Raw genomic sequence first — 16,366 nt, forward strand, 5'->3', positions numbered from 1 at the left:
ATGATCCTAATTTTTTTCAAATGTTTAAAATGATCATCATTTTTGTAATTTGTGTTTAATTTAGTATTTTGTGTCACGCCGTTTAAATAAGTAACAGAGTGTTGTACAAGTGACACTATTTGTATTACATCTTCCATTTTATTTATTACGTGGACTGTTTGTGTACAGTGGGGGTGGAAAAACTAGGTTTAAATTAGGGATTTAGGGAAAACCTAATTAGGAATTTGGGGATTGGTGCTATTGTAGAAAAAGTGAGATTCATGGTGTCATGCTGATTACCTATTATGTTCATAATAGATTTCGAGAGGAGGCTCTTGAACTTTTCTACACTCTAAACCAATTTGAAATTCATCTCGATTATGTAGCTCTCATAGTGCACTATCTGCGACTACTACTTTATCTTTGTTGAAGAGAGGGAATGATATTCATGGGTTTCTGATTAGGAAAGTTTTTTCTTGGAGGGACCAATTGCTAGCTCCCTACTGGATACATATGCTTACTGTGGGAATATGGAGAGCTTAAGAAAGACATTTAATTATGTAAAAAAGAGAGATCTAATTTTATGGACTTCCATAATTAATGTAAATGGATTCACACTAGAGAATTCAGGAAAATATGTATTGATATCAAACATCTTCGCAACAGATGGAAGATGGAAGATGGAATGATGTTGAAGTGAGGTTGAGAATGAAGGGAAACGACATGAAGAAGACACCAAGATGTAATTGGTTTGAGGTTGAGAATAAGATTCACACCTTCATTGCAAGGGATAAGTCTCATCCAAAGTCTAATGATATATGTCTATCCAAATATAATTAGGTTTTCCCTAAATCACGTTTTTCCACCCAGGAGCACTTTTCTACTAATAACACCAATCTCCAAATCCCTAATTAGGTTTTCCTTAAATCTGTAATTTAAACCTAGTTTCTCAACCTCACTGTAAACAAAATGGAAGATATAATATAAACAATGTCACATGTATAGTGCTTCATTAATCATTTAAATGAAGTGACACAAAAGGATCAAATTAAATATAAATTTAAAAAATGAAGATCATTTTAAACATTTGAAAAAGATTAGGACCATTGACAACAAATTACGAAAATGAGAAATACATAAGTATTTAAGACAATTCCTTTATTTTTAAAATTTAAGATCAAAATATATAAAATTTTGATATGAACGAATTTCAATTTTAAGAAAAAAAAATATTAACCCTATAAAATATTGTATTAAAATTTATACTCATTAAAAAATTATTTTGACTATTCTTAGTTTTAATATATATATATATATATATATATAATTATATTTCATATTTAATAACTTTTTTATCGAGCTTTAACATTTATTTTAAAAATATTAAGTTTATTAAAATATATTTATATATAATTATTTAATACAAATGAAAGTAGAAATAAGCATGACCCAAATCAATAAGTTAAGGACAAGTTCCGTTAAAGGACTTTGAGTCGGTGTAAGTCTAACATATATGTATCTTTCTGCAGTCTTGTTCTTCGTTTGTTTCGTGTTGTACTAGAACGATAGTTACGAATTTCTCCTTGAGCCACACCATAGCCATAACCATGGTGTTTATCGCATCACCCAACCACAAAACCCTAGCCATAGACGTAAACCCTAACACCACCACTCTCCATCACCTCAAACTAGCAATCCAACAAACCCTAACCCTTCCAATTTCTCAACAGCGCCTCTTCCTCTCTCAGAGTCACCGATTGGCAGTCGCTAATGACGACGGCGATGATTCGGTTCTCATCTCCGATCTCGGCGTCGGACCCTACTCAACCGTAACCCTTCACATTCCCCTCCTCGGTGGCACCAATCCTCCGGCGGTCCCCAAACCCCGCTTCGATTTCCTCAACTCCAAGCCTCCTCCCAACTATGTCGCCGGACTTGGGCGTGGTGCCACTGGCTTCACCACTCGTTCCGATATTGGTCCCGCAAGGGCCGCCCCTGACCTCCCCGATCGCTCCGCCACTACTATTGGCGGAACCGCCGGCGCCGGACGGGGGCGAGGGAAGCCCGGAGAGGAGGAGGATGACGACGAGGGCGAGGATAAAGGCTATGACGAGAATCAGAAGTTCGACGAGTTTGAAGGGAACGATGTCGGATTGTTCGCCTCTGCGGAATACGATGAGGATGACAAAGAAGCAGATGCGGTTTGGGAAGCCATTGACAAGAGGATGGATTCACGAAGGAAGGATAGGAGGGAGGCCAGGTTGAAGCAGGAGATTGAGAAATATCGGGCCTCAAACCCTAAGATCACCGAGCAGTTTGCTGATTTGAAGAGGAAATTGTACACTCTTTCTTCGGATGATTGGCAGAGTCTTGAGAAGTTCGAGAGTGGGGGTTATTCGTCCAGGAACAAGAAGAAGAGGTTTGAGAGTTTTGTGCCTGTGCCTGATACTCTTCTCGAGAAGGCAAGGCAGGAACAGGAGCATGTCACAGCGTTGGATCCTAAGAGTAGGGCTGCTAATGGAACGGAGACTCCATGGGCACAAACCCCAGTTACTGATTTGACTGCCGTGGGTGAGGGTAGAGGTACTGTGTTATCTTTGAAGTTGGATAGGCTATCAGATTCGGTTTCTGGGATGACGAATGTTGACCCCAAGGGGTATTTGACCGTGCTTAATAGTATGAAGATTACTAGTGATGCTGAAATTTCGGATTTCAAGAAGGCTAGGTTGCTGCTCAAAAGTGTAACTCAGACAAATCCGAAGCATCCTCCAGGCTGGATTGCTGCTGCAAGGCTGGAGGAGTTGGCAGGAAAGCTTCAGGCAGCTAGGCAGTTGATACAGAAAGGGTGTGAGGAGTGTCCCAAGAACGAGGATGTGTGGCTGGAGGCTTGTAGACTGGCTAATCCGGATGAGGCAAAGGCGGTGATTGCAAGGGGTGTTAAGTCGATTCCCAATTCAGTGAAGTTGTGGATGCAGGCTGCAAAATTGGAGCATGATGATGCGAACAGGAGTAGGGTTTTGAGGAAGGGGTTGGAGCACATTCCTGATTCGGTTAGGCTGTGGAAGGCCGTTGTGGAGCTTGCTAATGAGGAGGATGCTAGGCTTTTGCTTCACAGGGCCGTGGAGTGTTGTCCTTTGCATGTTGAACTGTGGCTTGCGCTTGCGAGGTTGGAGACTTATGACAATGCTAAGAAGGTTCTGAATAGGGCAAGGGAGAGGCTATCCAAGGAACCAGCTATTTGGATAACAGCTGCGAAGTTGGAAGAAGCTAATGGCAATACTTCCATGGTTGGGAAGATCATTGAAAGGGGTATAAGGGCTTTGCAGAGGGAAGGTTTGGTGATTGATAGAGAAGCTTGGATGAAGGAAGCAGAGGCGGCGGAGCGAGCTGGGTCGGTTGCAACTTGCCAAGCAATAGTACATAATACTATTGGGATTGGAGTTGAAGAAGAAGATAGGAAGAGGACATGGGTTGCTGATGCAGAGGAATGCAAGAAAAGGGGTTCTATTGAGACTGCTAGAGCTATATATGCTCATGCTTTGACAGTCTTCTTAACTAAAAAGAGCATATGGCTCAAAGCAGCGCAGCTGGAAAAGAGTCACGGTACCAGGGAATCTCTGGATGCATTACTTCGCAAAGCAGTTACTTACAGACCACAGGCTGAGGTTCTTTGGCTTATGGGTGCCAAAGAGAAGTGGCTTGCTGGAGATGTGCCTGCAGCTCGTGCTATCCTCCAAGAAGCTTATGCTGCCATTCCCAATTCTGAGGAAATATGGCTTGCTGCTTTCAAGTTAGAATTTGAAAACCACGAACCTGAGAGAGCTAGGATGTTGTTGGCTAAAGCTAGAGAAAGAGGAGGTACAGAAAGAGTCTGGATGAAATCAGCTATTGTGGAGAGAGAGCTGGGGAACATTGAAGAGGAAAGGAGATTGTTAGACGAAGGTCTGAAGCAATTCCCTTCATTCTTTAAATTGTGGCTCATGCTTGGCCAACTAGAGGAACAGCTTGCAGAGAATGCAAAGCGACTTGATCAGACTGGAAAACGGCTTGATCACATGAGGGAAGCAAAGAAGGTCTACGAATCTGGACTGAAAAACTGTCCAAATTCTGTACCTCTTTGGCTTTCTCTTGCTAATCTTGAAGAGGAGATGAATGGGCTGAGTAAAGCTCGTGCAGTTCTCACAATGGCTAGAAAGAAGAATCCTCAAAACCCTGAACTCTGGCTAGCTGCTGTTAGAGCGGAATTGAAGCATGGATATAAGAAAGAAGCTGATATTTTGATGGCAAAAGCGTTGCAGGAGTGTCCTAACAGTGGTATTCTGTGGGCAGCATCAATTGAGATGGTTCCACGTCCACAGCGTAAAACAAAGAGTGTGGATGCCATCAAAAAATGTGACCATGATCCCCATGTTATTGCTGCTGTGGCCAAATTATTTTGGCATGATAGGAAGGTGGACAAAGCTAGGACTTGGTTGAACCGGGCTGTGACGCTAGCTCCTGACATCGGGGATTTCTGGGCATTGTGCTACAAATTTGAACTGCAGCATGGTACTGAGGAGAACCAGAAGGATGTATTGAAGAGATGTATTGCTGCTGAACCAAAACATGGAGAGAAATGGCAAGCAATCTCAAAGGCAGTTGAGAACTCTCATCAACCAACAGAATCCATTTTGAAGAAAGTAGTTGTTGCACTTGGGAAGGAAGAGAGTGCAGCCGAGAATAATAAACATTGATTTGCCGAGGTTGTAACATCACACTTGAGCTGTGCCATAAATGGTTAGTTTCGAAGAGAATTTTGAATATTCATCAATAATTTATACTTGAATATGTCTCATGTAGAATATGAAGGAATTTTTATATTAGTTTGATCCATCTTCAAATTTCCTGACTTTTTTTTTTTCTTTTGTCCGTAACTCTGTATTTTTGTTGTGTATTACTCTTTTGTCATCTACCTGATTTTGTAGTTTATTTCTTTTGTATCATACAATCTTCAACTTGTCCTCTCCTATCAATCTTGAAAATCCGTATTTTGTCCAGTTTGTGTTTTGAGTGTTCTGTTGGCAAGCTTATAACAAGCGAACTAATTTAGCGGTACTTGGATACGCAAAGGAAACATCTGGGTATTTGGGTGCACAAACGAACCTCAAAGCAAGTTATGTGAAGTTATTTTTCGTTTTAGTTTTCTGATACTAATTTCATGACATTCATTATTTGTTTGTCACAATTGAACTGTAGTGAAACTGGTGCAGCTCTTCTGACAAAAAAGATAACCCGAGTTCCTGTATGCACTTAATTTCCCTCTTGTATTTTGCTTTATATTTATCTCTCTCAAATATAACGTTGATGATTCAGTGCGCTATAGTGGTATAGTGGCACTCCAGACGTTGAGTAACCTTTGGCTGCTATATTGTCTTCTCATGAGATGACTTTTTATTTGAACATTACTATTTTCTCACCATCTCCATTTGGTTTCCTAGCTAAACATGATTTTGAGCACATTTTAGTGTATTTGCCATACATTTTGCCCTCTAGCTTTTCCGTTGAGGCAATCTGTTATTTTCTGAGCTGCCACATCTGTTGCCGAAACTTTGTGGCAACACAGAACCAAGTTGCATAGTAACCATGCTCCTCTATAACAAGTTTCATGATCCGAACTTGCGGTTTAAGTTTTTGTTCATTGAAAATGAAAAGGCTGCCTACTTTGAGGGTGAGTTGTACTATTATAGATCTATAGCTTCATCAGGATTGTTTACAGTAGCAAAGAATGGTCAGTACATAGTGACCAACTGACTTAGGTTATCAGATTAGGGTTGATAAACAATTTCTGCGGATTAGGTAGAAGTTCAATGCGATGTAGGATGATGCAGGGTAAGAACAACTTCAGCAATCATGTACGATTGGGCACTAAGGCAAAGGGATTCGCTCGAAATCTAGCTTTTGGACTTGTTTAGACTTGTTTAGTCACTGTAGCAGATCATCATTGAGATTTGTTAATGTTGAGGATAGAACATATACATTTGTAAACAAAATTACTGGTTAATCACTGGTTAGTGTCTAGGATTGGTAGAATTGGTCCTGTCAACCATTATAGTTTAAAATAGTGAAATTAGGATGACTTGAACATCTGAAACTAAATATGATCACAATTCATAAGGTAGTAATGCCTAATTATTGTGGCAAGTAGCAATTATGATCAAAGGTCATTCAGGGCCGTTTCTATCAATTCTAATCGCATAATCTAAAATACCAAGATTAGAATTGGCGCCATCCTTGAAACTAAGTCATGATATTTAAGTCCGATCATGTTTAAGTGGGGCATAGTTGATAATAATGAAACATTTGGGCGAATAGGCCAAACTTGAGCAAAAGGAAATAAGGACTATTCTTGGAAAAGTCTAATAAAACTTCCTGGTGCTGTTTTCAGATTTTAATTACTGCTGAACACTTAATAACAAGCAAAATATAAGATATTCAGCATTCTGGAGCAACTTAGATTCCGAAGTGTTTGGATTACTAAGGTAACAAGAAATTCTACAAGAATTACATAGTATTTATCAAAAAGCAATCTAGCTTATTTGTGACTATAGATTAAAGCTCTGATAAAATAAGTACTTGTTCAAGTTACTTAGAAATAGGAGGTTTAGAAATGATCCCAGCACAAGAGAATCCCTTGTTGTGCAGTAGTGCGTCAGACCATCATATGCTTTGTTTGTTAAAGAATTCAATGAAAGGTTCACCTGTGGAAATTGTTCATTCACAAAATGGCTTCCTTATGGAATATAAATCCAAGTCTGGCACAAAATGTTTCACTGTCCCACTTCGGAAGTAGTCCTTCATGCCAGAAGACTTTTAAGACATAGTCTTTCTCTTCCTAGGAAAATATATCCAGTTTTACCAAATTTCTAAAAGAGGTAGTGGGACTATGAGAAGCTGATTACCTGTATGGAACCTTCAATGCAAATGTGAAGCCAGATTGTTCATATAGTGATGCATAGGTTGCCAATTCTTCCTCAGAGAACCATGGTGGTACGGGCGTAGATGGGTTATACAAGTCCATGATTTTCTGATTATTACCCGCAAATGGTATCTCACTTCCAGAAAAGATTGTGTAGATGTTCCTTGTAACTGACCTAAACATCAAAGCGGCCAAGATCTGCTGCTGCCCTGCCAGGCTTCTTAATTTAGTTAATCATTAGTTCATTATTGACAGGGAGGGAGATGAAAACGATGGTGGAGAGTTAACACCCGCCACTTAATAACATAGGAGCCTTTTGGGAGGTCCTGAATATATCAGTGGAACGCCTAAGGTTGTACAGAAGCAACTTTGTCTGAATGGAGAGGAGCTACAACGTACGCGGTAATGGCACGGAAGTCCTAACCAACAAGCAGAGGTTTTCACTTGAGTAAAAGAGCAGATATAGCATACAGACAATTTTTTAATCACATGCAAATTAGTCTAGGTTTTCAATTGAATAAAGAGCATCGTCATTCCCATTTTGCATTTGATATATAATGACAAAAATATAGGAGATAAAGCAACCGTTGGTTTCAGTTTTCTACCTTGTTCTCTATACTGCGCGGGTGCTTATATTTGTGCGAAGTTCATATTGGAAATTTTGGTGATAAAATTTAGTTTCAGAATTGTATATTGTGTATCATTAAACTATGCAGTTTGAGAGATATTGTTTATGTATTGTGTAGCAGATTTTGTATACCTTGCTAACTATTGCTTAATGCATCTATAGAAGAACCACGGCATCATCAAGGTCAAGTAAGTTGGCCTTTTCTGCCTCCGCTGCTCAGAAAGTCCATAGACTCTGAAATCAAAGGCAATAGCCCGGTAGCCTGCATTTGCAGCATTTGTTGTATGTATACTTTTGAACTGCACCAATAGGATTGTCACTAAAAGTGAAGTTTGATGAAAAATCATTCAACAATATTCTGATATGGGTGTTCAAGGAATTACTACCACTTTCAATCCCAAGAACATGGAGCTTTAGTCCCTTCACTTCTACGAGACTCTGTTGTTTGGTCTCCGAATTTATATGGGAGAAAATGGTGTCCGACAAAAGAAGAACCTTACATATGTATGCGCAGAAACCAACAAATGAAAATGAATATTCAGGCACTATGTTTTTTCAAATAGATACTTTTATGGCATTTGATAAATCATACAAAAAACTGATGTTCATGTAATGAATGTTTATTATAAGCTTGCAGAGCAATTGATTAAACTATGTAATTACTATGGTATTATACCAATCATTCTGGTTTAATATTTTTTTTATATAAATAGAAAAATATAACTAAGTATTTAAAGTATTCTTGTGATGTCCATCACTCATACATATTCAACTTTTTTTATGACACATTACTCTCATGTAGAAGTGTCCCTTTCGTGAGATTGAATACACAATATATCCTCAAAACACACAATATATCCTCAAAACAATTAATTCCGGGAGATGCTGAGGAGGGGTGACTTGACAGTATATTGGACCAAAAGTATTTTATATTATGAACTCGAGTATCTCAAATCTCATCACGAATCAAGAAGAAACAATTGATGTAAGCTGATAACTTAACATCCCAATCAATAACTAGCACCCACCAGTGTCCGAATTACAAGACCCCTTTCAAGGTACAATAACACCCTCTCTTAACAAGACAACACAAGCACCATGATAACTTTACAATTAAAACTGCATTTTCTGCTTAAAAGAAAAATAATTGAGGCTTACTTTAAAGCTTTACCTAAACTTCTTTTGTAGACCAACAAAGAATTCTAACCATTAAATTGAGAGATTTATAAAAAGTCCATCAGAAATTCACACATCAAGCAAGACATATGGTTTTCCAAGCAAAAAACAACAAAAGTGTTTGAAATACCAGATTTTCCACCAGCAATATGTTAAAAGAATTTCCGTCTCAATCACATTCATTCAAATAATAAACAATGATGGTTTGGAACTGCGTTGGTCAAAATTCTCTTTCCATGTTAACAAGAAAAAAGATTAACGATCGTACAACTGATAAAGCTTAGTAGTAAGAATGGAATTTCCTTTCATATTATCTTCTGTCCCTTACTGATATATCCCAAATCTGTGGTTGTGGAAAGATCATTCCCAGAATTTAACACATGCATATGAAACATGAGCTAATAAATTAATCTGTCAAAATTGTTTTGTCCTGCACAAGTTGTTGAACTTCAACATCTCCCAACTCCATTTCACTTCCTTGCCTCTCATGTTCATTCTTAAACATGTGCTCTATCTGCTCCAATGACTTCCCTTTGGTCTCAGGAACCAGCACGTACACAAACACAATGGCAAGAGAAGAAATAGCAGCAAACACAAAGAATGCTCCACCCACTGTAATTGCACGTGAAACAGAAAGAAAAGACATAGCCACAAGGCCACTACACACCCTATTTCCCACAGCCCCAAGTGAAGATGCTTGAGCACGTACCCTTAAAGGGAAAATTTCAGATGTCAAAACCCAACACACAGGGCCTAATCCAACAGAAAAGAAAGCCACATTCCCACAAACAAGTACAATTGCCAATGCAATCACAAATGATCCTTGTGAAAACAAAGAAAGACTAACCCCTATGCCAAACAAACAAATTGTCATCCCAATTGTGCTTACAAATAGTAGTGGCCTTCTACCTTTTTTGTCAATAAGAACAATTGCTACCAATATAAAAACTGTCTTTGTCACACCTACAGCAACAGTAGCAGCTAGGAGTTTTGAATTGTCTTCAATCCCAGCTGCTTTGAAAATCTCAGGACTGTAATACACAGTTGCATCAATTCCAGAAATCTGTTGAAAACATTGAATCCCAATTCCTGTGATCATCATTCTGCGAAGGGAAGGAGAAGGAAACATGAGTTCATACCACACAGGTTTCTCTTCATAGTTTTCACCATTGGCCAAACCAGCTGCTTGCTGTATTTCTGCTAGCCTCTCTTCCACTTCGCTGTCACTTTCATTTGTTTTCAGAAGCACTGATCTTGCTTCTTCAATCCTGTTCTGCATCACCAACCACCTTGGTGACTCGGGAATGATGAAGAGTGCAAAGCCAATGAAAACTGAGGGCAAAATCCCCACAGCAAGCATTATCCTCCAGTTTATGTGTGCTGAGAAGCCTGAAAAAGCATAATTTGATACATAACCAAGCAAAATTCCTAGATTGATGAAAATCTCCGGGAAGGTAGTGAGAAAGCCTCTGCTGGTGTTTGGTGATATCTCTGCAATGTATATAGGGGCAATCAAGCCTCCGAATCCTATTCCAACTCCAGCTAAAAATCTTCCAACCATTAGCATTGAAAATGAAGGAGCAAGAGTCATTATCAGTGAACCCATTTGAAAAATCACTGCAGCTATAGCCATTGTCCATTTCCTACCAATAATATCTGAAGTTCTTCCACCACCTAAACTTCCAAGCAGAGAAATAACACTCAATATACCTACTAAAAACTCCTCCTTCACCTCTGATATCTTCAGATCTTCTTTAATAAATATAACTGCTCCACTCATCACACCAACATCTGACAGTTGACAAGAGTAATTCATATAAACGTTTCTGTACTGCAAATTTACTGTTATTTAATATAAAGTTGCTATGTACGATAAATTTGTTAATGTTTACAATACATATCTTAAGAAAACAATAGTATTGATTTTCTGATCGGTGGATAGTGTGAACAAGCTAACATTTTTCATTTGGGTATGGTTTTAAAACAGCATAAAAAATCAGTACTCTCAAGTCCAAAGGTGAAAATGTTGGAAGTTCTTTCATGAATCACAGAAAAAGTAAGCGAATCAAGCATACCATAGCCGAGAAGGACATTGTTGAGAGAAGCAAAGGTGGCACATGCTATAACATATTTCCTGGTACTGTTCCTCCTTGCTTCCTGTTGCAAAACATCATCGTCTCCCTCTGGAAGCTCGGAGTGCATCCTCTTGTATTCATTCTTTGATCCCAAAGCAATTGCAGACAACCCCAGTTCCCTATTCCCATGTTGTTGGAACCCCATAGTGTCTCTTGCTTCTTTGCAACTTGCAGAAATCTGAAATTGCTGTTGGATCTGACTTATGAGATCACCAAAACCATGGCATGGAAATGAAGATTGACCTTAAGGTATGCAAGGACAAGAGAGAGAACCAAGTGGGGGCACTTTTTATGTCATGGAAGAAAAAAAAACCCCTCTGCCTAATTCCATATTTTATTTGCTTCCACGTGAGACCTTCTTATCAAAGTTTAAATGGTGCTTTCAATGCAACTTCTTAAAATCATTAATAACGATGACCAATTACTGAATTTTGGCCATAAACTACATCAACATGCTATATTCAATTACTGTAAATAAAATATAATATTCATAATTGAATTATTAGAAAAACAACAGCAACAGCAACAGAAGTTGTAGTGAATTTAGACAAAGAGCATGATGTAAAAAGGAAGAGAATTGTCATCTCATTTTGCAAGATTCCTTTAGATCTACTTTAAAATTGAAATATAGTATCAAAAGCCATCCTAAATCTATTAAAATACTTACATAGTCAGTCACACATTAGTATCAATGTTCATCACTCTGTTTTCTTTATTAAATATCCAAATTGCTCCATGGAAGGTTAAATTGTTAGCTGATAGGTTTTCTAATATATATATATATATATATATATATATATTTCTCATGTAGATGGCTTTTTGAAAAATTTATCGTCTTGCATGTAATGAAATTGTGAAACTCTGTTGACTGAAGTTTACTTCAGCGGTTAATTGTCACGTAATTATATTTTTCACTTTTATATGATTCATATACATGTTATATTAGGGGTTAAATACATTCATTTATTGAAGATTCTAAAAATTGAATGTTACTTTCTCAATAGTTGTTTTTCTTTCGGTTTTAGACTTTTATCTTCTTTTCCACCATAGAAGTTGTTCAAAGTAATGAAACTCTTTATGGTTCAAAATTAGCGCTTGTTGTAGTTGTTCTAAAAACTACTTCAATATTTATCATTTCTTGTTTTATGTTACCTTTATTCTAATAGTTGCTCTTTTTTAGCGGTGAGGAACAAGACAATAAAGAAAATAATAAAGGAGAAAAAAATAAATGACACAGAATTTAATCTGATTCGGTGTACAATGTATATATCTATGTCCACGACTACACTAGGATGTATTTTTATTTTTTTGTGTATCTCAAGTTTTACAAAAGGTCTCTTATATACATAAATAGAGAACCACATTTCACAATTCTAAGCGATGTGAGACTAAATCACGTACCACAATACTAACAACTCTCTCACTTGAGGTTTGATTTACATTACCACCAGTCTAGTGCCTTCATCATCAATTTTCTTAAAGGTCAGTTGAGGCATTGCAAAGCCTCAACTTAGTTGTTGTGATAGTCTTGGTCAACATATTAGCTGAACTCTTTGCACCTGAAATCTTCAACAAAAACAAGTCTCCATCATTTATTAAGTTTCTAATAAAATGATACTTCAATTCAATGTGCTTGCATTTGGAATAAAGAATTTGATTTTTAGCAAGAAAAATAACACTTTGATTATTACTGAACAACGAAGAGTCATCTTGTTGTTTTCCAAATTCTGTTAGATTATTCTTCAACCATATAATCTCCTCTGCTGCTTTTGAGATAGTTACATACTCAGCTTCAGTGGTTGAGAGGGAGACTCTTCCTTGAAGTTTGGACTTCCAACTGATAGTTGTACCATCCAATGTAAAAATGTAACATGTTGTGCTCTTTCTACCATCCAAATCACCTCTCAAATCTCATAAGGAAACCCATGTAAAGTGAGGTTACTCCTTCTAAAAGACAAATGCATCTTTGAAGTTCCCTTCAAATATCTCAATATCTATTTCACGCCTTTCCAATGCTCCTCTCTGGGATTTGATAGAAATCTACTCACAACTCCCACTGCATGTGCTATGTCAGGTCTGGTGCAAACCATAACATACATCCAGCTCCCTAATACAGATGCATATGACACTTTAGACATGTGACTTTCTTCTTCCTTTGTCTGAGAAGATTGTCGTTTTAAAAACTTTAAGTGAGTTCCCAAATGTGTACTTCTGGTTTTAGCATTTCCAATATTAAATCTGCTAAGCAATTCTTCTATATATTTTTTCTGAGATAAGTTCAAAATACCTTCATATCTATCCATGAATATTCTTATACCAAGAATTTGTTTGGCTGGACCAAAATCTTTCATTTCAAATTTTTTGACAATTATTTCTTCAATATATCAATTTTTGTCATATTAACACTAGCAATCAACATGTCAATTTTTTGACATTTTTTATTGTATATTTAAAATAATGTTTTCACTACAATAAAATTATGTTTAACATTAAAGGTACTACAAATAACAAGTTGAGTTTAGTGAAGATTTTGTTAGCTAAAAGATCACCAACTCTAATATGCTATAATAGATAAACAAGTCTCACCACTGGTTTACTCAAGAGACCTATAAATAGAAGACTAGTAATAAACACCATTTCCATTTTGAGTTTCAGGCCACCTTATTTTCTTCATAATTAGTTGAATTGAATGAAACATTAAAGACAAACTATATGATCCCATAGTATGCAAAAACATCACAAAAGTCCTCTACTTTCTCATTTTTATGGGAAAGAGTAATACATACGCGTCCATTAGGAAGATAAGTCAATAATGAAAAAAAAATTGATATTTGAAATAAAACTATAAAATTGATAATTTTGTTATACTTGTTACCTTTCAAAACCCACATTTAAAAATGTGAAATATACTTGTTACCTAATTTTTATTGAAATTTTGAACTTTATATATTTGTTCATTTGAATTCCCTAACCAAACAAATGTTTGATTTCTTTTTTCTTTCTCCAACCTACTTTGTTGGATTGGAGACAATTGAGCAATTTTGGTAATTAATTTCATTTTTTTCTTTGAAAATTTTCTTATTATATAACATTTGACTTCTTCCAAACAAGTCAAATTAGCTTACCCTTATACCTCATAATCATTGCTTTGGAAAATTTACTAGTGTTTTCTATGTTGTCAACCTTACACTCATCTTAGAAGTAGGACCTTAATTAGGACTCAAATATCCACTTCCTTTCATAACAAAATACAATTTCATTCTTTTATGTAAGATTCAATTTTCTAAAGATTCTAAAGGTTTCAAAATCTTTCTCCAAGTTCAACATCAATAGTTCATTATAAAATGTTGACATTGGATAAAATTTATGGTCGAATTAAATATTGATTGTTCTTCTTAGATTTGTTAGATAATTATTCAAGAACACAATTATGTCAATAACGTCTATAAAGGGTGTAACCCATTAGCCATATTCTTTTTGTCATGACAAAGCACATGTCTTTAACATTAATTAACAAAGTTTTCACTAGTGAAATATTGATGTATGTAGTCCTCATCTAAGTTTTTCTACACTCAAAACTCAATTATTATTCAATAGAGAAATATCATTCCTAACAAACCTTCCTTTATGGTAAAACACAAAATTTAGTTCAAAAATCATGAAATCAACATACAATTAAACTACACATCAAATTAAGTTAATATACTCCCTAATGAAATTCTAAAGTCTTACAACTTTTGAAGTTTCGATTTTTCATTATGAATATACACAAATAAATGAATAATTTATAAATAATATCACTCACAAACAACTATCTACAACAATATTAAACAAACCAACTCACTGTTAAACATATATCTAAAACAAAGCCAAATGTGTGTTTCACCAAAAAACAGAGACACAATTAGTACAACAAAACAAAGAAACAAGCATACTTATACTTAACTTCACAATGAAATTACGATTCTGCCTTCATTTTTCCATATAGAACAAATTTCCTCTATCATAATCCTTTCCTCTTTCCCACAAAGTTTTTACCTCGTAATTGTCCAATAAAAAACAATCAATCCCTTTGTAATTTAAAATATCTTAAAAACCTCATTTTATAACTAAACCAAATTAGAAACCCATGTATTCATACTTAGGTAAGATGAAACTATCAATGATGTATCATCCATATAATTCAAAGACTTACTACATGAAAATTTTATTGAAAAATATATTTCAAAAATTAATTTAAATATTTACTCATTTATTTATTTTTAACTAGCCACATGACTGATTAACAATTGTTTTTTAAAATATTTTGGTTTATATTATACTAAATTTTTAAAATTGGCTGTTAGTGGTAATCACCTAATCAAATCAAATGCATTTATTTGAAAAATAAAATCTAAAAATCTTTCAATTAATAAAGGTGTGTCTTAAATCGGTTAACAACTAGCAAAACGAAGGTCTTTTACGTAAAATTATTTTGGGTTTTTTTAATTTAGTTTTAAGTCCAATGTTGATGTAAATTTACGGTGGATTGTACAATATTTGACGTAAAAGCATACATTTATGTTAGGCAATACCAGGTGCAATGTAAAAAGAATCTGCACTAATAAAAAAAAACTAAAATGAAATAAGCATTTATGAACTTATTTCATATTAGTGTGTTGCATATCAAATGCATGATTTTTTAGGACAAAAATTGAAATATATATGAAGAAGATTAAGTTGTATATGTTCAAGGTTATTAATAATTTTGAACTTGAATACCCTAAACTATGTATAACTCAATTTTCTCGTTAAGTGGCCCGACCTCTGTCCTAAATCTGACTTCTTTGTTAACTAATTTAAACAAGTTTAGAAATACCTATTTCACTGTACCATTTTATATTGGTGGTAGAAATGAACCAAGCTAAAAACTGAGGTTTGATTTTCATTTTAAATGTTATAAAAGTAAAACAGAAATCGTAAACTTTTTTTACAACTACAACATATTCTTACAATGACAAACATGACACACAAACAATGGGACATTTATGCAAAGTTATGACCGAGTTTTCCAATACATAATCACGGTCACAAATGAAATTGCAAAGTTTAGCAAACAAACATCAATGAGGAAGCAAAGTCATGACTAGTTGCCTCATGGGAAGGCCACTACAAAAGAAATGCTTGGTGAGAATGAATTTTCAAATCATCACTACTTTGTCATCGAAAAACGAACTCTAACTTGTAAGAGCATTTTCGACCTGTTTTCACATAATGAGAAATGAGGAGGAGAACCTGGATTTGATATTTAATAAAAACTTGAGGTTGGAGTTCTTATTGATCGACGTAAAACAGATCATTTATGTCGACCATTTAGTATCCGACGTAAATTATCAATTTTATGTCATCCTTTGAAGGTCTAATGTAAATCGCTTCAACTTATTTCCGAAAATGTCATCATATTTTGTTAATATGGATTTTTTCACTGTTAAACATAATTAGGTGACATAAAAC

The 16,366-nt window shown here is 35.6% G+C and overlaps 2 protein-coding genes and 1 pseudogene across 7 annotated transcripts; 1 reads left to right on the top strand and 2 right to left on the bottom strand.

Moving 5' to 3' along the window:
* The first annotated feature begins 1,461 nt into the window (after positions 1-1,461).
* On the top strand, positions 1,462-8,213 carry LOC114184916 (protein STABILIZED1). 6 transcript variants are annotated; one of them, XR_003604685.1, is made up of 4 exons: positions 1,462-4,755; positions 5,017-5,131; positions 5,215-5,260; positions 7,725-8,213. XR_003604685.1 is itself a non-coding variant. In XM_028072312.1 (2 exons), exon 1 carries the CDS (start codon positions 1,587-1,589, stop codon positions 4,710-4,712), a length of 3,126 nt encoding a protein of 1,041 aa, XP_027928113.1. In that variant the 5' UTR covers positions 1,462-1,586; the 3' UTR covers positions 4,713-4,755; positions 7,725-8,213. The 6 variants fall into 6 exon arrangements, 3 of the variants coding, with proteins under 3 accessions (XP_027928113.1, XP_027928114.1, XP_027928117.1); XR_003604684.1 differs by having other exon boundaries at positions 5,017-5,260; XR_003604686.1 differs by lacking the exon at positions 5,017-5,131.
* On the bottom strand, positions 6,676-7,969 carry LOC114184720 (annotated as a pseudogene).
* Positions 8,214-8,890: 677 nt separating the features above from the next.
* LOC114184917 (probable polyol transporter 4) lies at positions 8,891-11,181 on the bottom strand. Its single transcript, XM_028072317.1, has 2 exons — positions 10,814-11,181; positions 8,891-10,529 (listed from the first exon to the last, which is right to left on the bottom strand). Exons 1-2 carry the CDS (start codon positions 11,016-11,018, stop codon positions 9,145-9,147), a joined length of 1,590 nt encoding a protein of 529 aa, XP_027928118.1. The 5' UTR covers positions 11,019-11,181; the 3' UTR covers positions 8,891-9,144.
* Positions 11,182-16,366: the final 5,185 nt, after the last annotated feature.

Source organism: Vigna unguiculata, chromosome 5 (genome assembly GCF_004118075.2).
Source record: "Vigna unguiculata cultivar IT97K-499-35 chromosome 5, ASM411807v1, whole genome shotgun sequence".
Classification (NCBI taxonomy): Eukaryota; Viridiplantae; Streptophyta; class Magnoliopsida; order Fabales; family Fabaceae; genus Vigna; species Vigna unguiculata.